This window comes from Molothrus aeneus, chromosome 7, assembly GCF_037042795.1.
Source record: "Molothrus aeneus isolate 106 chromosome 7, BPBGC_Maene_1.0, whole genome shotgun sequence".
Classification (NCBI taxonomy): Eukaryota; Metazoa; Chordata; class Aves; order Passeriformes; family Icteridae; genus Molothrus; species Molothrus aeneus.
Window position 1 is genome coordinate 21994327 of NC_089652.1, and position 24804 is coordinate 22019130.

Genomic DNA, 24804 nt, shown 5'->3' on the forward strand with positions numbered 1-24804 from the left:
ACAATTAATGTTCCCTTCAGTCTTTGGCATAAACAGTAGAAATGAGCCAGCTGAAGTCCTTAAATCATCACCCCCATTCTGCTCAGACAGGGGGTAAAGTGGTGCTGGGACACATCACCTCCACCTCACCCTGAGAACACAAAGTCCTGGTGGTGGCAGCAGAGGAAGAGGAGTGACACATTTACAAACAGCACAAAGCATGTCTCCATGTTCCTGAAGTAACACTCAAGACAGCTTTCAGTGCCTGTCTCACATTTTTCATAGAGAGATACCAATACAATCAACACAGTCTCAATGCTGTATCCAGATTAAGTCAGCTTTTTGAATCAGCTCCAAATTTGGAATATTAGACGTAGCCCAAGGGAAACAGATTAGCAAAGAGAGAATATGTGAGGTAGTCAAAGGTGCTTTTTTTTGTAGAAGATAAATGAAATTAATATCTGGAATGAAATTAGAGCAAGAAATCACAATACTCAAGAGAAAATTACTGTACTGCTCTACTTTCCTCTCAATCTATGCATATAATTCCAATTATAACCGTTGGGAGTTATTGCAATAGCACATTTCAAGGGGAAACTGCACTTACGCATCTTCAAACGGATAAATGGATCTATTTAAAGTCAGTCAAAAAGAAAGGTATTAGATTACAATCCTTTACTGTTATTTCATTCCTCCTAACAAAAGTTCTTCCTTTCATATTCCTGACTTCCTTGTTGGTATCCTTCCCTGTTGAGGTTAGAAAAAGATGAAATGTTGATTTCTTCCAGCTAGTTTAAATGGGAATAGCTCTTTTGATCAGCAAAGCTGCAGCACTACAAAAATAATGAGTGAAAGATCAAATGATGCAGCTCCCATTCTTGCTTAATACAAACAGAATTTCAGTTAGAGAACTGATTGGGATTTGGATCCTAAAACACTCAAAGCAACTGGAGAAATGTTCAAGAAAAGCACTACTGAAACTGAAGTCATTCCCTTCACTTCTGCATAGCTTAATTTTGAATAGATAATTTTATTTATATTTTATAACCTTTACAAATTTTACATCTTGATATTAGAATACTTGCAAAACCAATTAGTTTTACTTAACACTTTAATATAAATATCATTAAACCAATATTGTACTTGACTCTTTAAAGCATAGTTTTAGTTCGAAATGTGTTTAAAGGATTAATATCAAATTTTTAACAACCTGACACTGTTTATAGATGTTCTCACAGCCTCTACAGAAATGTGGTTCATAATACATTCCCAGCCAGCCTCCTTTTTTCTCATTGTCATTGACAGAAAGATCAGTTTCCCCTCTCATTTCAGCCATATACAATTCCTAGTCTGGAATGTTCAGTCAAAAATTCAAATGATGCAAATAGCTACTGCTGCTAGGAAATAAGTCTGGCACCAGATGGAGCAATCACATAACTCTACTTTTAGCTCAGCTGCACTAACATTAAAATTCAACAGACTCAAAGTGCTGTTCTCCAGAATTTTGGTTTAAATCACCTTTCTTCACTTACTCAACCTTTGTTGCACTAATGTGTCAGCTGAAGTCATCTATCCCTGTCAGGCCTGTCATCTGTACCCATTGTGACTGCCTTAGGTACATACAGACTTCTTACACAAACGAGGATTCTCCTTCACATTAAAGCTGAGGAGCTGTTTGCTTTTCTTTGCTATCTAACATTGAACTGTCATTGCAATCTCCACTACTGAACAGTTAACATCTTTTGTAAAGTGTACTGAAAGATCTTGGCTTGCCAGAAGAATTAAGTTGTAGGTTTACAGAAACACATTCTGTTTGAGACATCTGGAATCCACGAGTTCAGGTTATAAAAAGCATAGTTTGCATTCACACATCACTTCTACAGAAAGTAAAAATCTGAGGTAAATGTGAATTATAGGAATTCTGAATTACTTTCCTACTTAGATAATTTTCTGTTAATTTGTAACATTTCCCCTACAAATATACACCTATGATATTAAATTTATCTGTGTTCCTAAACTGTGATTTCCTCTTACATATAATTTCGAAAGAAAATGTAAGATTCTGTTTTGTCATACAGAAACTGCGGTGCACACAAAACTTCAATGCTAAAGTAAAATCTACACTATACAGATTTTCCTGACTCGCATGGATTTATTTTATTTAATTTTAAATATCTGTTTGGCAGCCAGGAAGCTCTCTTCACCATCAGTGAACACTTACCTTGCTGAAGTCAACAGTGCTGTTTTCTCTGCTCACATCATTTTTGTTTTCAATACAGGCTGGAGTAGCCTGTGGGGAAACAACCTGACCTGCTAAAAAAAGTATCATTATTACAGGTCTATAAATAAAGCAACATCCAATGACACAATTGTTAGAGCTCTGCATACATTTCATATCATAGATATATGATGCACCTACACATAGCATTTTAATTAAAAACTTATTTAGAATAGCACATTCTCAAAAGAGAGAACATTCATCATGTGTAGTTAGGAATGTGAGAAGGCAATTTCAAAAATATAAAAGATACTGTTGGATATTAGAAGACAAAATTTCTATACCAATTAAAGTGTACAATTCTAAAGATACACATTTGGGGAAAGTCCTGCCTTCACACAGCTTTTGTAAATAATTTGAGGGTCTGCCAATTTTGGGTAATATCTGTCTACAAAAGTAATCCTCATTGACCTAAATAGGATTACAAATTTTCACAAAGTTACTCATGTGTATTAAGAATGTCCTGATTATAACAACTACAAAAATCACATAAAAGTGGACCGGTGTAAAAATAAATATATTGGAAAATAACTGATTTATAAGCTCAGTATTGAAAAATGTGATTATGGATATGTATAAAACAAATGTTTCAGTAAACACATTTTCAAAAAAATTCCAATGAGGATTTAGTAAAATATTTTAAAAGAAGTTTTAAAATTTTCTCAAGATGAGAAGTGTTTAAATACACCTCAGTCTTGTGGAAACAAAGAGCAAGTATTTTGGCAAACAGAATTTTGCCAACAAAAGCTCAAAAAGAAAACACAAAGTCGAATAACAAGTCTATGTCATATGAAGCATATTTTTACTTAAAGCCAACATTGCCCCTGCACATGGCCAGAGCCCACCGTGCACACACCGAGGGTGTGGGGCAGGCACAAACCCCACAGGGCACAAAGCCCTCAGGGGCACTGGCCATGCCCTGCTTGCCTTCACTCTTTCTCCCTCTCTGGCATGTCAGAAGCCACACACAGCTCTGAGCACCACAATAAAGTACAAGAGAAAGTACCAAATGTATGAGCCAACTATCTCTTACTGCCCTAACACATACCCAGGAATAACTACAGAGTCCAGCTGGCCCAGAGTCAGCATCTCGTGCCCAGCATATATTTGTTTCCATAGCGAATAAAGTCTCTCATATGACTGAGAAATGATGATGTGAAAACATTGGTTCTGGTGAAAATCAACCTAAACTTGCACAGTAACAAAGACCATATGTTCATGATATTTGAAGATGAAGACAGTCAGGAAGTCCTGAGCTAGGCACATTGTCTGGGCAATTTCAAAAGCCACAGTGTGGCCCCTCACACTGCTGGGGCTCACTCCTGCAGCCCAGGCTCGTCCCCAGCCTCAGCCTGGACACCGAGCACTTCGCAGGATCCAGACTGAGCAGGACCAGACACTTGCAAGAGCCCCTCAGCCACTGCCAAAATGCTGAAGGATCCAGTTTCTGTCACAGCTGAGCAATACAGGAACCCTAAGACTGGTCATGAATTCCCAGCTGAAACACTTGCTCAAGGAAAATGCTGGTTTTCATGAAAATCAACATGTCATTTTCTACTAGACAAATCTCCCATGACACAAAACAGGTTTTAGACTCATGTGTGCATCCTGGCAGCACAAACAGATATTGCACTTTGATTAGGTAATACATTAACAGAATGTTTAAAAATATATTGCTAGAAATCCTATCTTTAAACTGCAAGTATTTCCATTTTTCTCTCTGATTCAGGGCAAGGACAGATCAAAATAAGAATAGAAATCAGGGCTTTTGTTCAGCTCTACAGTGAAATAAACAGAGAATGACAAACATGTAAATCTAAGCAAGTAGAATAAAAATAAAGTCAGGATTCAAATTTACATATGACAAAAAGAAAGGATTGATTTTAGAAATCCACATATTAATGTAAATTAAGGGAATATAAAAAGAGGCTATTAATTCCTACACGTCACAGGAGAAATCTTTTGCAAAACAGAAGCCTGAAATAATTACATATGCAAGGTATTTACAAACAGTCATTCAATTTGTCTGTTTTAATTAGAACTGAAAGAAAAACAGAGTTCCATCATTGTTACACCATCATCTTTACCATATGTATTCCAGGGCACTACTTCACATTGAAATTCTTTTTCTGTATTGTTTTTTTAGCAGTCCTTGAATTATTTTCACAGGAATCATCCTGTAGTATTACAGCTATTAAAAATCATTAATATAAAAATTATATAAATTTTATTTCTATTCTATTTTGGAGATTTTATTAATGTAACAAAAATAATCCTTCCCCTTATTCAAACAGAGAAGGCATAAAGTGCTCAGGGAAAGTTTCTGTCTTAACTTACTCCCAAAAAACTTAAAATCTAGTAGTAATAGAAAACCTGCTGACTCTTCATTTTTTCTTCTTAAACACTCCTCTATACCCAAGGATGTATGAAAAGGGAAATAGTTGTAATAATTACTCATACTAATATACATATTACACTAGAAAGAAGCTACAGGAAAGTAACAGAAATAGTAGTTCATTATCTTTCTGTTGCTAATTAGGCATTTGCACATTTTTTTCCTAGACCCAAAAATTCAAGAAAATGAGAGCAGAAATATCTGCCAGATAAAAATATATTGACCAACAAAGGAGTCAAAGCATGGACACATGTTTAAATACTGAAGTTTTAACATCATAATTGGAGGTGTCAAAAGCAATCAGCGTAACAGTCCAGAGGACTTTTAAACATTGTGTCCACCTTTCTTTTAGGAGAAAAATATGCAAAGATATACATATAAGGAATAAAAAGCCACCACCAGTAAGTATGTGAAGTTTTTAAGAATAGCATATGTTCTTTTTCTGTGCCAACAGAAGACCTCAAACTTTGATTTACCCATATGCTGGAGTAATCTGAAAGAACACAAGTTTTACCTTAAGGCAGAAAGACATGTTTAAATAGCTCTACAACTTCGGACAGCTTTCTGGATCATGGAACAACAAGTTTGGGTTTTTTACTGTATTGAGTAGCAATCAAAGATACAAGGCAGAGACAACAGGTAATCTCTTTTAACAAAAAAAAAAAAAAAAAAAAAAAAAAAAAAAAAAAAAAAAAAAACCACCACCACCAAAGTAACCCCAAACTCTAGCCAGATTTTAAACATTTGTCATGGTTTACTGTTTCTTTTGTTTGAGCTGAAAATAAGGGGTTTAGGCTGCTACAAATGGTGAAGGCATAAACCATCAACTCCCTACAAGAGGGAATAAGAGTAGCAACAGCCTCATCATTCCACTCTTTCCTGCCCTCTCCTCACCAACTCCATTTCAACACTCCAAGCAAAATGGTTATTTACACACAGTATGGGGTAAATACAGAATTTTGTTCTTCAAGAGTGCAATGTAATACTTTTAGTCACTATAAAGCTGAAGCCTGGATTTTTCCCGCAGTCCACCTACATAAAGCACGTGAAGAGCTGCATTCTTCAAGAATTCATCAGAGCCATTCACACAATTTTAGGAATCAAATGCACAATGTGGTATAATTGAAATATCCAAGGTACATACAAAGGAACTTAATACATAACAGATAAAACCATGCTATAATTGGAGTAACAGCTTTCCTATGTAATAAAAAGTCTATATCAGCACAGTTTTAAATTAATGTTTTAAAAAATTGCATATATAAAAAATATGTGTCTTTTTTTAGATAATGTGAAATTGCCAGAGCTTTGACTAGAGCAAGAATTCACACAAAAAGCACTCTTGCATGCAAAGTCAAGCCACTTATAAATCAAAATAAGGTCCACATTTGTTACAGTAATAGAAGTTTGCATTTGTAGATACAGTTTCCCATTTTTGAGACAGTCCTGGCAAATTAAAAAAAAATAATCTCAGTAAATTAATCTCACACGTAACATAATCTTCCTCCCTAAAATTTAGAATTTAAGACATTTAACTGTTTATTGTGGTTGTTATTCAAAATCCAAGATGTCTCCAGAACATCAATGACAAAAACGCAGAACAATGTAGTCAGACACAAATCACAGTTAATGGAAACAAACTGGATGCAATCAACACAACAAAGAAAACTAAATCAGAAAAGAAGTTGCTTATTTTTCTAAACCATGCATATTTCTACCATTCAGAAAAAAAAAAAAGAATCCTCATTTTCAAACTCCTTCAATCTCCAGACTGTTCACTGCAACTACTCACCAATTTTCTAAATCTAAATGGAAAACACTGTCTGGGTCAAAACTCAAAGATTGAAAAAACAGCATGTTTTATTCAGTATATGATAAAATTCTATATAACAGAGCAGTGACAGCATCTCTGCAGGCTGAATTGTACGTGCACATTTAGGCCTCCTGATGAACATTTTTAATCAGTGAGGAATCATGTCACTCCCACTGTACTTCTGTAACTACAGGGAGATTTGGTGTTCACTGATGTTATACAATTTAAGAAGATGAAGAAGAAGTCACTTTAGCTGTTTTTCTAATGCTAGGCCTGAATATCTCAAGCATAATTCACATGAAGTCATGCAGTATAAACTAAAATGCTGTGATTTGCAGTTTTATAACTTTATGCAAGAAAATGAACTTAATAAAGAAATGGCACCGTCCCCCCACCAAAACAACAAATTTCACACAAACTTCTCTTCAGTGTGCCACAGCTGCAGACAAAGGCCTGAGGTATTTTTTAAAATCATTATAGCAAGAAGTTGCATGCTGACAGGAAATTTATATGAAGACATGGGTGTACATTTGAAATGGTCTGAAGCCCAAGCAAGAATAGGTATTTATACTACCTCTGAACCTTCAGGGAGTTTACAGAACCCAAAGGATAGGAGATGAGGAAGGTACAGAGATGAGATGAGCCTGTTAGAGACAGACACAACAAAGACAGAGCAAAATAAAGAAATACAAAGATGAATGATACAGTTTTATACATACAGATTACACATCTTATCATGGGTACAAGGAAATGTAGAGAAAGAAAGAATAATATCAGATGAAAATGTTCATAAATACAAGTTATATTTTAGTAGTATAAAAACCTGTGGAAAATACAACCTGATTAAAATATATACATCTGAAAAGAATATAAAACAAAACTAGAGCATTAGCAATCTTAAGGCAGAATTAACTATCGTTGAGTTTGTCTTCTCTTCAAGGTAAGCTGAAGCAATTCCCCTGATCCAGATCCAATACTTCAGAAAGCTTGTGAGTATATCGATGGCATTGGGCGTGATTTACTCACAAAATCAAAGTGCATGGTCATATATTTAGGAATGCCTCCCCACCCCCTTCATGGGGCTCCAGGTCATATCCAGCTTTCTCCACGTGACAGTATTGACATGGGAGATTCACATGCTGTAAGCTCGCTCTGAGTTATGACATAAATCTTTGAACTGATCTTCAGAAAAGATTGGGAAACTGAAGAAGGTAACTAACACCATAACATAACTGAGAATTTTGACTTTCCAGAATGCTGAAGGGTGCTATCCTAAATTAGGACAAGCATAGGCTCCAATACCTCTGCTTGTGCTCATACTGCCACAAAACAATGAAGTCCAAACCAGCCCATTGTACTAACTAAAATAACTGGGAAAAGGTTTAAAAAAGAACATGTCAAAATGAACAGTTTCAGCAGTTCATGCTACTAACTCCAGAGATCCCAAATTTAATATGCCATTGCTTCCTTCAAGCTCTTTGGAATACCAATAAACGTCTGCTTGGAATTTCAGAATTTCTCACAATCAGACGTGACGCGTAGTGCAACCTAATTTTTTCACTAATAATGTGCCTGCTCTGATGTCATGGGAGAAGAAACTCTTATAAATGGCATAAGTATGGAACAGAAAACAGGCATAAGATCATGTTATTGTGGGTAAAGAACACTTCAGCAAGGTGCATGAAAATAAAAGTAACTTAGCCTGTCATACTCCTCTCCAAAATTACTTCTTCTAGGGCTTTAACCAGTATAATGTCTGTTAGATTTAATTATAAATATATATATATATATATATATATAAATAAAATATACATGTCCCTAGACTAAAAGTGAAATAGCCGGTCAAAACTTTTAAAGTTTTATATGATGAAAACTTCTTTTCCTAACTAAATTTTCACAGAATAAGTTATTTTTTCATGCCACACATGCCTAAACTCTGAATTTCAGAACCCCTTTTATAAAAGGGGAGAAGCTTATGAAGTTATTTTAGCATTCCTATAAAACAGAGAGGTGTCATATATTGGCAGTTGTCTTTGGCTTTTTAGGCTCATGTCATAGGAATTTACAAACACAGCTCTGAGGTATCAGAGTGTGAAACCTACTTATCTCAATAAAAATAGGTTAAATTGATTTATAAAGCAAACTTTCTGAAGATGATTTACCAATGAAAAATTTCATTTTTTTACCTGTCTTTTATAGTATTTATGCTAAAATCACTTGCCACCCTCTATTTTGGGTATTTGGTGTCAAATTAGCCCATTAAAAAAAATCATTTTTTCTCCTCTTATGCCAAATTTGACTGTCGTTTTTTATTGGAACATCAAAAGCAGGCTTTTAATTCTCACAGTTTTGATGCCTAATGAAAAGTGAAAGTTAAACACAGCATGGCAGCATTAAAAATGCATGGTAAATCCATAGCACCCTGACATCTTAGCCCTGCAGAGGATGTGAAGAAAAGCCATTGTAAACAAAAGATAATGCTACTAAATACAAAGCAAATTAATTAGATGGTCTGACAGATTCATAAACAAAGAAAAATGGAGGGAGAACATATGTACAACTATCTTCCAGCAAAGATATCACAATGGCCTGTCAGTACTGCTGCCATATATTGAATTAATTTATGTATTCATTTTCAGACTTTGCTCTTGAACATCTGAAAATTGACACATTGATAAGCTACTATTGTCAAGAACTTGGACAAAGAAGGGAGTTTGAATCCTCAGCTGTACCACATAACCTACAGATCAGGGACTTGGGGCTCCGAATCACCTTTTTAACAATCAACAAACTGCTAAGGATTTCTCCGGCTCAACTGTCTAACACTAACCCCAAATTTAACAAAGAGACAACTTCCTTTTGTGTAGGAAAAGTGTCCAAGTTCCCATGTCTCATTTCAGCAGGAACAAACAAGTGTCCCTTCCAAAGCTCCTGGTCAAGGCAAGAGACAGCCAAACATGCATTAGCACTTAAAGGGTGCAAGTAGAACAATGCCACAAACTGATTTTTAAAAATCTCTGTCCAAAAAGTTCATGCTTAGGATTTTTCAATGTAATTTAGATAGAAATCTGATATACTTTCACATAAACTTCCTGAAAATTATTGAATCTCTATAGGTTATTCTATTTTTTACAAACATATATCATTTCTATTATGTCTATTGGTACACTTACTTTAAGTTAACACAGTAAAAGTGACCAAGATTTTTTTTAACAGAGGTCAGAACACTCTGAGACATTTCTACACAAGCAAATGAACTATGCATTTGGCATTTTTTCATCTTGCAAAATAGGCACAAACAAAGGTAAAACTGTAAGAATATGTCTCCCTACTTAAGAGAATCACTTAACCACTGAGTATATAAAATTAGTGTGTTTAATATGGACTTAGAAGCTATCCTGATGAGAATTTATTTTTGGGGGGGAATTTAGGAAGAGCTAGGAATTTTGCCAGAAGAAACTTAGGCAAAAGCAAGATGTTCCTGGAGTGAATTACTGTATCAGATCCACTCACAGACACATAAAGTTACCAAAATTGAGCTTATGATAATTTCACAGCTTGCCCTGAAGGTTCTTCTTAAGGCAACTAATGCCTATTTATTACATAAGATCTAGTGCAAAAAGCTTGATAGAATGCAAGCTGCCATCTTACATCCTGTGGAAATTAAGTACAGGATCATTATATCATTAACTTTCTCTAGTGTCTCCTGAATATTTGTTTAAAGTCATCAGCAAAAGCTGTATAAATCAACAGGAAAGTTGCCTTAAAAAGGGTGGACAATCATCCTACTTACATTTATTCTTGTGCATCTGTATGCATGATCACGCACATCTTAGTAAATATTATTTTTTCCTCACTCTTGGAGTGACACTTTGCCACAATTAAGGTTTCAATTTCATATCCTCATCAGATGAAATTACATGTTGCCTTTTAGGTCTAGAATCTTCCCCAGGGAAGCAACTAGATTTAGATCTCTTTAAACTTTATATGGCAATGATTGAAAAAAACCTTCTTCCTTGAAATCAAGTTAACCTTTGTTATATATAAGCAGCGCCATCTTCCCAAATCAGCCACACAACTGCTCTTTGCATTCTGTCCTGTGCCTCAGAGTACACAGATTTCTCTTGCAATCCTGATCTTCCCTGTGCTATGGCTGTTTCCTCACTCCCTGTTTCCCAAGGTGATGGGGAGCTCAGCAGGGCTCTGAAAGAGAGTGACAGCAGAAGGGACCAGGATTCCACTCTAGCTGATTTCTGGAATAAGAGTTAACTGAAAAATATTTGCAAAATTTAGCTGCCAATTTCATAACAGAGATCTTTGTTTATGCAAATAAGGAGAAATAAGAAATTATCTTTCATTATGATGACCTATAAAAATAATACACCTTGTAAGGTCTTCCATAAAAGCAAGGGGAAAAAAAGTTATGCCAAAAAAAATGCCAAGTCATTTTACTCTAGAGGCATTCTGCAAACATTTCTCATTTGCATTATCCTGATTTTCCCAAAGGGATTTTTTGAAAGAACAAGGTACAGCTTTTGTGACATCTCTCCAACATCTCTCCATCTTGAAATGTTTGCCGCATTTTTCAAGCTCTCAAACTCACCTATAAAATCTGAAGCAGCAGTTGAGTTCTAGCTAATGCATATACTGTTGTAGACTTAGAAACTATTTAAGCAATCCACCACATTTTAAATAAATAGGTCCTGGATAGTCAACAGAAGTCAAAAATAGTCCTACCACATTCCTGGCACTGATGGAGCCTGTCCACAGCTCAGAACAACCCTGTGCAAAGATGCTCAAGCTCAGTGTGACAAATTGCACAGGACACCAAAAGCTGCACTGGAAATAACCCATCATGCCAGCCACCCAGGATACCCAGCACAGCTTCCAACACCTCAGAGAGTTCCCTTGAATAGCTCTGCCCTGCCCTGAGTTGTGCAAAGTAACCAGATTTCAAATTTGAGCAGGTATATTTCTGAATGCCTAAGAGGAGCCACTCTCATGCAAAAAGTACCATTTTTACAGAGTAGCTTTTCAGAGCAGAATCACACTGTTAACCTGTGGGTACAAAGCACATGCAATATCAAACAGGCAGATGCCACTGAAAGCTCAAAATGCAAAATAAAGCATTACCATTTTTATCCATGGAATGGGGCTCAGACTGCTTCTTTCCAATATCAGCAAAGGATCTTACAATTGGGATCCTGTTGCTCAGCTTCTTCTGGTTTTGGTGGTGATGCTGTTTCAGCAATGCCTCATGCACTCTGTGACGAACATCCTCACTGAGCTGCCCAGAACCCACCTGCTGATCCAGAATCATATCTGAAAATATATGCACAAACATAATAAAAGAGGGGAAAGAGGAAAAAATTTATCTCTTAAATTGCAATAATAATAATGATTAGTACTCTATAGGATTACAAATTAAGTGCACCAGTTCTTTTAATGCAACAGAATTTAGTGTAAGTTTTATCTAGAAGTATTTCACTTCCAGGGGGAGAGAGACAGGGGAAGGGCAGGGACAAAAGGATGCTATTGATATTAAAAAATCCTCCAAAAATTATGCTGTTCACAAATTAAGGTCACCTATGCAATGTCATTGAAGTCAGTTCCTAAGCACTCTTACATATAATATATTTAAATTCAGGGTTATGATGTGGATTAGTTGTCTTTTTTTTTCAAATAACCCCTATTCTATTTCCTACAAAGGACTGGCTGTGAGAAAACATTTTTTTTTATTCCCTTTGTACTTGCCACAGGAGATCACAGTCTTTCTTTCTTGCAGCTATAATTACAATACCTTCAGTGCAATGCAAAGAAAGTTCAGGTAAGACAACACAGAAAAATTGCTGCATTATTTGTCAATACCAAATAGAATCTTTTTCTACTGCCAGATGTACATGTTACTGCAAGAGGATAATTTCAAGGAGGTGAGAGTGAAACTGAACCCCCTGCTAAGAAATTACAACCATTTTTGCAGTGGACTAGCAGAAAATAGTTTTACATATTTATATTCAACACTATTTGATTACAGATAAGTGCCACTCTACTTGTATGGTGTCATTCCTGGAATAACAGTATATTTCAAATAAAATATTAAAATATATTAACTGCTGAGGATGATCTCAATATTTAAGATTATCCATTTAGGAGGGAAAATTACAGGAAAAAGAAAATCAAATCCCTATCCTCTTCCTTTCCCTAGGATGCTCTGCTAGGCTTGTTAACAGCCACAAAAGCCACAGGGTTGGTGCCAGCGTAGTGACTATCAGTTTTTATTTCCTGCCAGAAAGAAGAAAGTGGCTTACACCTAGAGTTTTTTGGGTTTTTACAATGACTTCCCTTTTACTGTAGCACTGCTGCCACATGTTATAAGGGAAAATGCATTCAGTTTTTGAAAGAGTGAAAGATGGGCTTTCTTGCCTTGGTATTTCCCTCCAGCTGTCATTCTTTTAACATAGACCCAGTTGCAGTAGTCACTGCAGGAGCTTAAATACCGTCAAATTTCTGACAGATTGCTGTATTTTGACCCTTTTTTCCAAGCCCTATGTAGATGTGAGCTGCAATAAGAAAGACTGTGTCCATCCACCCCTATCATTATGGGATTCGTTTTCAGTTTCTTCCCAAGCTTCTCAAAATATTTTTTAAAAGCCCAGGCCCCTGCAATATCAGTAACACCCTTAACTGTCTTGAAAACAAGAGCAGCATGGTTAAATTCCAACATTAAATGGCCAAAAGGAACATTTTAAACATTTAATTTTCAAAATAGACTGTAATCACTTAATCCTGTAAGAAGAAGAGCCTACATGGTGACATCAGTTGAAGCTGTACATATTTCCAAAGACCTGGTCTTCACTTTTGTATCTAGAACAGGCAGCCATTTCTTCACACTCCATATAAAAAAACGGAGGAAAGAATCTTTGTTTTAAAGAATTTTCCTCTTGAATGCCCTTTTAAATTCTGCACAGACCCCTTGTAGCCAGAGACATAGCTAACCATTCCATTTTTCAAGGATACTTCACTACCATATGAAGCTTTCAGAAGGATGTGGAACCTGTGGAATATCCAGCAGCACAGTGTTACCCATTCTGTAAAATGCTCACACTGCAGTGTGACAGTGTACTTGTTGACATCAAGTACACTAAAGTAGGATGACATCCTACTTTAATCAATCTTGGTTGATACTGGAACCACAAAATAATATTCTCAAGCTGTTAAAGACGGATATTCTCCCTGACCTGGTCATTTAAAAGAATTCAAAGAAACTTGGTGTTTCATGTATTTCAAGAATGTTTTCTCCATTCATATTCAGTTAAAATATATCATTGCATAAAATTAATTTTGTGAGTAAATGTGAGCAATGTGAGTACTTTAACAAGCTATTACAGTAACTGAGCTATAACTCATCACCACCTGTGAACAATTTACCCAGGCTGTGAATTACACCACTGGGGTGCAGACAATTTGTATCAGTTCAAATGCAGCATGGCTCATGTGTGGCCCAGCAGAGAAAATTCCATCTGTCCTACCTCTAGAGTCAGCAAGGATGCAAAAGCAGGCTGGCTGCTTCCACTCACTCTGGAGGTGTCTGTCACACTCTGCAGCTTTGTACAGAGACACGTGGCCAGACCCACGTGGAGCCCCCACAGGTCCAGGAAAATGGACAATAAGGAGGCTTCAAGTGTGGTGACAGCTCACTCCTCACTGCACCAGGTTCACAGTGTGCTCATTACCTCATGTACAATAATACACAGAATACTCAGGTGAAACATAGAATAAATTTATAGAAAACATTCTGTATTTCTATCAAAATATCTGTGAAGTCCAAAAAGAAATTACTGGGCTCATATTCTCCTGATGTAGGTTAGCACTAACAGTTTACAGCAGAAACTTAATTCAGTGTATACCAGCGAGGGTGCTGGTATTCAGACTTCCAAATTTTATAACTACACGGTTGTAGGACAAAATGAGAGATTAGTGACAAAACATAAAACACACAGGTTTTTGTGTGCATCGTGATTGCAGTGATAGCTGACTACAAAGCCTAATTTAAAAGCCAAAGTTTTTCTGGCTTGTGGTTGTTGCCCTTAAAGACAGGGAAGAAGAAACCAAGCAACCCTAATGCATCGCTTTGTGGAAGACAATCAGGTGGAACACCGTCCTTTATCTTCATGGGTCTCTAAAGAGGAACACAAATATATCCTTCCCTAGTGAGTCAGGCAGGAGGAGCAATATAAACCCAGCAATTAGGGTTCCTGGGCTGCACTTGTGAACCAAGACCCATTTACATCATTTACAATGGTGATTATAAACAAGCTATCTAAGCTGGCAGATTTAGCGGCTCATCCAAGAGGACAGGACAGAGCACTCCAGTGCTTCGAGACGCAGATTCCATTTCCAGCATTACCTGAAATTATTTGGTTCAAATATTCAAGTCTATAATACTTGAAAAGGAAAGAAAGAATGAAAAATGTCTGCTTTTTAAAATAACAGTGTGTAATTTTACTGAGGAACAAGAGCAAGTATTTCACAAAACCGTAAATTGCAGAGACGAGGCCAAAATTCCCAGCTTGCAGTTCAGAACTGCAGGCACAGTGAATGCCTCATAAAAAATAAATTTTGCAAGTGGAGATTGACTCGTACAATCTAAAAGGATTCCTACAGTTGTGGCTAACATGGGAAAACACAAAACAACCACACAAAAAGACAATGCTACTTAGAAGTTGGAAGCTCTACAATTTACCCACAGCCAAAGGAACAAAACCTGACAGTTTCTCTGCAAAGGTTATTACCACATGCTAAGCTGAAAATAAAGCAAACAAATGCAGGAACCTGGGTAAGTGAGAAGGTGAAAGCTGAACAAAAGACAGGTGTAGGGTCAAACAGAGAAGCAGATCACTCACAGGCAATCCCACGCTTTATTACAGTGTTTGTAATAAAAGTTAAATGTACCATTGAAGCACTGTCAGAAGCATAACACAGTGTAAGTGCTGCAGATGAAACAAAAGGCTCCAGTGAAATAAAATCTCAACTTGAGCCAGTTAAAATATGTGGTTATTATGGAGTAATATAGCTTAAAGCAAACAAAGGTAAAAGAAGACTTGTTCAGATTGAAAGCTTAACATGATATTAACAAAATCAATAAAATTGCACATTTGGGATGTAATGCCCTGAGTTGCTGAGCACAGAGTCTGGTGACCTCAATCACAAGATTAAGCTGTTACACAGATTGAAAATTCAATCGTGAGGAACATACAAAAGACTGCTTGGGAAAAAATAGACCTTGGGATTTGAAAGGAAGGGTAGATTTTAAACTTAATTTTAAAAAGAAACCACTATAACAATTAAACCATTTAAAATAAATGGGAATATTTCAAATATGTGCAAGTCACCAAAGCTCCACTGTGAGGCCACACTTTGTATTTGACAAGGTTTGACATTTGTTCACAGAACACTCTGCACAACTACAAGAATGTGTAAGTTCTGTGGCTCATGCTGTAAAGAAAGTATTGCCATTAAAGGCTGGACTCAATAGTTTTTGAACCAAACAACAGAAAATGGCATCATATGTTAAATTGAGGAACCTTTTGGGTTCATTCAGTGGTTATAATCAAAAAACCAGATGGTAATCTGAGAATCTACATGGTTTCAAAGGAACTAAATGAAAATATCAAAAGAGAACATTTTCATCTGCCAACTTGAACAACACAGTGAAGCTGCTCTCTAATGGTACCGCCAGATTCTGGCAAATACATCCTCAAGAGACAAGTTCCAAAATAAACTGTTTTGATTACATAGATTTTTCAGACTTCCTTTTAGCATATGTTCTATACAGAAGTGATCGATAAAATATTACTACATAATGTTCAGAGGAATTCCTTGTGCATGGAGTGCTAACTTACTGATACAGGAGTCACTGCAAAGACATATGAAAAAATAACATCACATATTAGAAACAGTAATAACTCCCCCAAAATATGTGCAATAAAAATTGCATTTTTAAACAGGATAAAGTTCAGCAGAGGAACTGAGCTCTTTGCAAGAGAAGCAAAATCCATCTTACAAAAATTAAGAACAATTTCAGAAATTCAGGAACAAACATGCTGTTCTGATGTATGATGACAGTGTTGGAAATTCATCTCAGAAGTCTCTATTATAATAAGATGCTGTCAGTGAATTCAGCATAGTAGGTATGAATAAGCTCTTTTGCAACAAGGAAAATTGTGTGCCTGTCCAAAGAAATATACAATCTTGTAGATGAAGTAATTTTTAAATATGACAGCTGGAATGAAAAAGACCTAATAGAGAATGGACATACTGGAATAGAGGATGATTTTAAAATTCTCACCACATAAACAGTACCAAAATATTTTTATGCAGAACTGTCATTGTTTCTAAAGATAAAATACAAAATACATGGTTCTGGAAACCATGAAAACACTACAAAAGGTGGTTTTCATCTGTACATTTTACCACAAGCCCAATAATGTTTTAAAATACAGACTTTAATAATAGAAATTCTCAAGGGTTAAGCGCTAAGAGTTTAATGCATTAGTGAGTAAGTGTTTACAGATTAAAAGCCTTGACTAAAACAAATAGGAATTCTTAGTCTCAATTTAGAAATAAAGTTTAAGTACATCTCTTTCAAGGATATGAAGACTGGCACTGCATTAATAGCAATGTAATTTGGTATTGGAATATAGCCCAGATAGCAAGACATCACCAATAAATACACAGCACACATTTCTTGCTAACAAAGGCAAGAAAGTACATGTACACAAATAATGTATTTGTTCTCAAAAGATGATGCATTATAGCAATGCAGTAAAATTATCAAAAGATTGCATTAAAAAACCAAAACATTAAACTATTAATCAGAAGCACAAGAATCAAATTTAATTCAGGAGTACCCCTTAAAACCGTAAGGCATAACCTGTTTTCACAAACTCTCCTAAAGGTGGCATACACAGTAACAGGGAAACAAAACCAAAAGTAATCACTAGGACTGCTGGACAAGCCTGGCATAAGGATGGCTGGCAAGCCAAACAGCAAGAGCTGAATATTGAAAAGAAATTTGAAGCTGACAGGTGAGAGCAGCCATTTCTTCAAATTCTAAAGTGTCAGGACCGTCAGATACAAATGGAATACATAACAGTTCCTGGTGAAAACAGCATTTGCCTTCTATAGCACAAGATAAGTAGGATTCTAACTACTAACAGGGAAACTGACTGGAACAATAAAGGATTTCATGAGTGTGGCATCACTTCCATGATGCAAAACCAACAAATTGAGACCTATCAGTCCTGCCTAATCTTCAGGTCCAGCAGTCACTTTTAAGCAAAAAGAGCTCCCTGTCATATTATTTGGAGTGGTCATATTTCTAAGATACCCAGCACACAGGCCCTTGTGGTGTGCTTATTACCACTACTATCAGTCTTTCCCTCTTGCAGTGCTGCCTACTGTGTGCCACACTCTAGGTAACATTGTCAAATCACTGTAGACCAGGAATTACACACATAGCTGTAAAGTAACAAATTACAAAGGGACTTGATTGAAGAAAAGTTAAATGGCATTGCTACAAATAATATTAACAAAGAAAATAGTAATAACAGAGAAAATAATTGCACAAATAATATCAACAGAGAAAAGCAACCAGAGTAACAACTTTATTTCTGGAGAAAATAGAAACAAATCTCTTCAAAGAAACCTGACAGAATGCGAGTAATTTACAGAATGATTCACTTGCCTGAAGCACCTGCTGCAAAGCTTTTTAAAAAAAGAATAGTTCATTGCTTATTGAATCTGCAGAGGAAAAATATAATCTTCTCTTGGAGACCAAGCACAACTCATGCAAACCTTATCATGTGTCAGGTCACCTTATCAGAAAGGGATGCCTACCACTTCAAGCAAATAATACGACAAATAAAATGCATCCAAATCTGCCACAACAACAGACACTTTTTAAACGAAAATGGTACATTCCATTTAATGAAAGTCATCCTAAAGCCTCTTCTCAGAATAGGTTTTCCTAATCAACGAACCAGGATAAGCCACAACTAAGACTGACTTATAATAGTGTGAGGGCAACTCCCCAAATTCTCTGCTGAAGAACAACTTACATCTGTGGTGAGTTCCAAGATTAGCATTACAAATGCTCAAATCCTTGGCCACTTTAACTGAAACAAAATCACTACAACTAAGGATTGAGATTATAGCAGTAATTAATTGGAGTCTCACTATATTGGAAAATATACAGTATCTTTCAAAAACAGGGGAAAAAAGGATGTTCAAAAGTTGAGGGGTTTTTGCATTCATCCTTACTTTTTTTACCTACTAAAAGAAACAATTCTGGAAGGGCTTTCTTAGCTGAATACAGACTAAGTTGAGTGATTTCTGGATTAAGAATGTAAAGCTCAAGACTGAAAAACCCAGTGTACTATTTAAGCAAAAAAATGATACAAGAACATTAAGCAGCTGACCAAAGTACTCCTTAATTATGTATAAATAAATAATAAAGCAACATACTGATAGACACCTTTGTTCTTTCAAATGAGCTGCTTTTTATTCTTCATGCTTATCTTTTATGGCAACAAATTTTGAAGATCTAATTCAGACTATGAGTCATGGAAGAATCAGATCTCGGCACAGTGTAGAAACCCACACAAGTTTCTGCAGATTTATATTAATAATATCTTGCATCAGTTTGACATAAACGATTTGGGAAAAGTAAATACAAAAAGCAACTACCACAATCTGAGCCAACTTTAATTCCACTGTTAAATACAGTCCACCAAACAACATCTCCCCTACAATTAAAATAAGTAAAATTAATTTTATATGGGACTTACATAGATTTATATATCATTCACAAAGCAGTTTTCTTGATAATCTTGAGTGTTAGAAAATTTTATTGATTTGTCCCTTGTATATTTACAGTCTTTAAGGAAAACATCAGGAAAGGAGGAAATGGCATTTAGTCTCAATCTCACTTATATTTTGGAAGAGAAGTCTCATCTATTATGTTTTGTCTTGCTCAGAAGCTCACACAATCTCTAGAACTGCAACTACCAAATTAACTTCTATTGGAAAAAAAAATGCACTCAACTTTATCTTAAGTTAATGTACCAAAAATTTCTTTTAAAAACATACACTATCATTACTCCTGATTTCATTCTCAACTCAGAGACATATCTGTTTTCATGTAACTTAATTGCAATAAATACTTCCCTATGTTTTGGGGTTTTTTTTAAGCTAGATTGCCTGTAATTAGCATAGCAGTAGATTAAGTTTGTGAAAGTTAGCACACGCCTCATTCACTTGAGGCAGCATAGCAGGAGCAGAGAACATGCCAGCTCTAATTAAATCTAACCAAACTATCCTCTTTCTTCCATTTTAATTCTCTTCTTTATTCAAAAATTGATTCTTAAAGCAACAGATTCCACATAAAAAATATAAATAGAATATTTATTAACTGTGCCAGACATGAGTTTCTTCTCTAGTAAATTGAGAAAAACACTTCCGAGGAGTTTCTAAACTGAAATTAATATTATGCAACAACTTTCTTGGTAAGCATTTTTATTAAATGATTGTTATAACCAATAAATAAAACATCGATACATACCTGCAATTTCTTCTATGGAGTTAGCTCTCATGTCCAAAAGAACTGTGCCATTCAGGATGCAGCTCCTCAGTTCAAACAAGCTATGAAGTGACAGTGTGGCAACATAGGGCTTGCTCCACCTCTCTCCACCATCCTCTACATCTTCTTCAAATTTCAACCACCTATACAAACAATCAATTTTATAACTCAATTGTGCATAAGAAATGAAAAATTAATTATTTCTATGAATGCTGAAAGTACTGACAAAGACGTTAAGCATGTCTTTAGATTTCATTTTATTCTTTATTTTTAGGAAATATGAGAAACTTCCATTGTCTACTTCTTTAATAATGCTGTATTATATCATTTTTGAGGTTAAATTCTGACCACAGAGATGAAGAGATAAATATATCAAGCAATTCTTTGTACTCTTCAAGAACTTTGACTAATTCTTTGGCCTACAATGATATTTCTGTGATAGAATAAGTTGTATGGAAAGGAGTCTGGAGAAACCTCAAAAATGTAAAAGGATATAAGAAACTGGCATAAAAGGATCTCAAGTCTTTTGTACCATCCAGCCAGATGAACTTGCTTGAGACTGAATTCTCTACTGATAAATATTGCACTTAAAATGTTAAAAGAATATTAAACAAACAAACAAACATCTGAGAAATCACACAGGGATGTTGCTGTGTGGAGCCCTGCAACCTGCCAGCCTAGCAAGGTTTGAACAGCTGCAGGCACAGCACATGCCTGTAGTGCTTGACTCTACAGCTCTCAGCTGTTTAATATGGACATGGCAGCAGAGAAGCCAAGCAGAGCCTCACACCTGGACAGCATCTTCACACATTTCCAGGCAGCAGGGAAATGTAAAGCCTAAAGACCTTTAAAGCTGAGGAATTTCCAGTTTTACCAAGCCTCACAGCCCAGTAAAGCAGCCAGCACAGCTGTTCTCTTCTGTTCCTGGGCCACACATCCAGCTCTGCTCCTCCTTGTAAAATACACAGGTGTACCCACATTTTAGACACTTTTCTCCTTTCAGTCCTTGTGTACCAAGTTCTTCCCCTTTTGCTGCCATCCTGCAAGCAGCCACCACTTCACTGACCCAATCATCATCAGCATACCTGCTCCCATCCTGATGGAACTGTCCCAGCTGCCTTCAAATCATTCTCTCATTATTTACAGAGACAATTTGCCTCAACTCCTTGGGTCCTTCAAAACTCCAGTCTCCTATGTCTAGCCCTCTCCTCCTCTTTGCATCTAAATATTTTCCCTCCATTTCCTCTGTGAGGAAACCAGCCGGTTTCTGTACTTTGTCTTTGCCCATGAGAACTCTCCTCTTCATCAGACCTGTTCCCCACTCCCTGCTCTGTTCTGTTTTCTCAGCCCATCCCCTTCACCTTTCCATTCCTCCAGAGAAGCAGCAAGGAGGACACAGCACAAAAATTTGCTTCCGCAAAGCCAAACCATGAAATTTAATTTGCATATGCAAATTAGATTTTCCAAAGGGACATCAAACATGATTTAACACACACTTCTCCCCATCAAATTCAAAGTTATACTTTTAAAGGGAGGCCTACAACAACTCAGGGAAGAAGCAGGTGAGAAGAAAAAATAGTTCTTAATTTTTTTTCATTTTGCACTTACACTTGAACTCCTTAAGAAGAGGCTGCTCCTATCTTACTCATGGCACTCTTGTTTCCAAGCTGAAAAATGTGCAGTACCTATTTGTACCCACAGCATCACAAATATGGTGCATTTATTGTCCTGTTTAAACCATTGTCTCCCAAGACTCTGCAAAATACCTGCATTTTTCTATTCTCATACCTCCATTTTTGTGTATATTTCTAATTTATAAGATCTTTATGTTTGAGTATTATTATTTCTGTTATTATGTATTATTATTAGTGTTTATATATCTTATTATTTCTATGCTTAGCTTGTTATATCTTTTTTGCTGATTCAGAAAAAAAAATTTAAAATCATGCTCCATATATTCTAAAAACAATGATCCAAGCTCAGAGTTTGACAAAATATCATCAGAAACCTCATACTGTCATAATCTTTTGTTCATGTCAGTCTTCAACATTGCTCATCTGATTATGCTGCTGCAGTCTGTCCTTGATATTTCCTAATTTAAATCTACTGACCAGTTGTAAACAGATTTGAAAAGAAAAGACAATAAAAGACAAGAAAAGACAATAAAAGACAAGCATGTTCTTAAAAATCTAAGACATTTGACTGGACAGAGGCAGGCTTACTATCAGAGCTTGTAACACACTAGGGACACAGAGAAGTCTAAATCACGAAAACAGCTTTAATTAGCATTTATAGTGTCAGACATTAAAGCTTAGGCATTGGTCCATAAAAATCCATAGGAAACTACTGCTACTGCTCAAATAATTTTACTTGCCGTTGTGATCCTCTGCATTTCCATGAATTGCAATAGTATAATTGCATGGGTTGCACCCCATTTCCTACTGTGGCTGAAACTCAGATGTTTAAACACATTATCATACATTGTTACTCAATGAGCCAGCAAGCCAGGACATAGAATTAAATCATGTCCAGCTGAGAACATTCTATGTTTGGAATAAATTTTTATTTTGATTTTAAGCATCAATACGCATATCATAAGTTTACTAATTTCATCGAGGGAACATCATTATACTATTCATCACCTTTTGTCTTTTCAGAAATATTCCTGTTGTTAGATAATCCTTATTTAACATATCAAATGAGAAACAGTAGCAGTAAACATAAAACAAATCTAATCTTATGCGGAGTCTTTCAATTCTATGTGTTCAGTAGTTTTAAAAATCATAACACCATTTGATCAATCCTCTGAATTCGTGAGCAAGGCTCCATGACAAAAGTGGCTTTGAAATACAAACTTGGGCATAGATCCCAGTTTGCCAATTTTGTACTTCTTTTAGTTTCTCAAAGACAAATTTAAATATATTTACTTTTGCAGTTTAACCCCTTAAATTGGTATGATTGAGAGATAAAAGCCTTTCTTAGTTTCTTGGGAAACACCATCGTCCCCTATTGAGCTCATGTCACACACATCCCCTGTGACTGGAACATATCTGGAGCTATCTCTGTTGTGTGTGATTGCATGGAAGAGCACTTTCATCCTTACAGCTTTATTTTACTGCTACAGACTGGCATGGGTCTACTGATAACACAGTTTAGTTCCTCTGATAGAATGCTTGCTAGAAAAAATATGCCAACAAGAGTTTCAGCAAGGCATGTTACTATAGGAAAAATACAACTCAGGCTAGGGTGGGTACACACACCTAATGCACATGTCCTAGCTTCTAACACCATCTTCATCACTTTCTCAGGCATCAATAAAAGAGTGCACATGCTTCATTTTCAACACAGTTACTGCATTTTCTGCACAACATGAAATGGGTGACTGTATTTTATCTGGTTTATAGTGTGGTATGTCTGCAGCAGAGAGATGGAGTATGTACTCACAACCCGCTCAACAGTTAATGGTTTCAATGTAATATTTCAATCTGTATCAATTTCCACATGAGCTTGTGCCTGCCCACACCGATTTGAAAACCAACCAAACAACACAAACATGTCAGGAACAAAGCAGCAGTGAGAAACTTATGTTTCTTGTGACCCACTTTCTTTGGAAGATAGTTTTGATCCAGGGAAAATGAATTACACTTCCTAACTTTCCCTAACCCATGCATTTTCTAGTCACTATTAACAATTTACTTTCTAAACTATGGACATGAGGCTATTTTCCTTACTGTGCATTGAAATTTAAGCTTAAGCACTTTCCTCCTGGTTCCAAGGTTCTTTCTATTTTCTTCCTTACTACATAATATCTTCTGCTCCATAAAGATAGTGATATTGTCCAGATATTTTTGGTTGATACTAGCAAACAAATGAGTTCCAAAAGTCTGGGTAAAACTTGCTACAAATCAGGCACCACTTTCCACCCATGACACATGAATTGCTTTCCCAACAGCTGCAACTTGCAGCTACACTATTTGGACATATGAAATAAACCCAACTGTTACACTTCAGCAGGTTTCTCCACAAACTTACCAGAATTTTTTTTTTCCAGAATAGAAACTATGTATCATCTCCATAGAGAATGCACAACTGTACAGCTGCACCACATACAAAAACTGTTGTAAGAATGACTATTGATTTTAAAAGGTATGTGTTTCTTCTGGCTTGAAATCAATTGATGGAGAAAAAAAATTATCCCTATATCAACATAACCAAGCTATTCATTCCATTCTGCTCACAAACTAATTCCATGGATGGGACAGTCTCAATCAGATCCTGAAACAGAAAAGTCCAGTGCACTTTCAATCAAACTGAAAATACCAAGATACAGATGTACTTCAGAGGCAATCCAACACTTCAGTCCAGGTGCACCAAGTGCAGAGCTTGGTGAAATGAATGCATACCCACTTAGTGCTATCACTCTCATTAAATGTAATTTACCTGAAACTACATCCAAATCCAAACAGTAAGATTTACAAATATTTCCAAGTGACATTTTGCACACAAAAACATACAGTAAGCCTGGAACAGCAACAAATTTGGGTAGTATCTTCTCCATACCATGCTTTTAGTCAAATAAGTAATTCTGAAGTCCTGAATCAACCACAGGTATTTAAAATGACCCAGTGTATTAGTTTCTAAGCACATGATCTTGCATATTAAACACCATCTCATTTCTATTACTTGGAGCCACTTGGTTC

General features: G+C 36.0%; 1 protein-coding gene across 7 annotated transcripts in view; it reads right to left on the minus strand.

Moving 5' to 3' along the window:
• The window catches only part of SLC4A10 (solute carrier family 4 member 10), a 146578-nt gene that overhangs the window by 43282 nt on the left and 78492 nt on the right, over positions 1-24804 (minus strand). For 6 of the 7 annotated variants that reach the window (XM_066554075.1, XM_066554077.1, XM_066554073.1 and 3 more), the window contains 3 exons: positions 20087-20247; positions 11599-11787; positions 2201-2292 (listed from right to left, as the gene is read on the minus strand). In XM_066554075.1, coding sequence (XP_066410172.1) covers positions 2201-2292; positions 11599-11787; positions 20087-20247 — 442 coding nt within the window. The remainder of the gene's footprint in view (positions 1-2200; positions 2293-11598; positions 11788-20086; positions 20248-24804) is intronic. The other variant, XM_066554074.1, reaches the window with a different exon arrangement.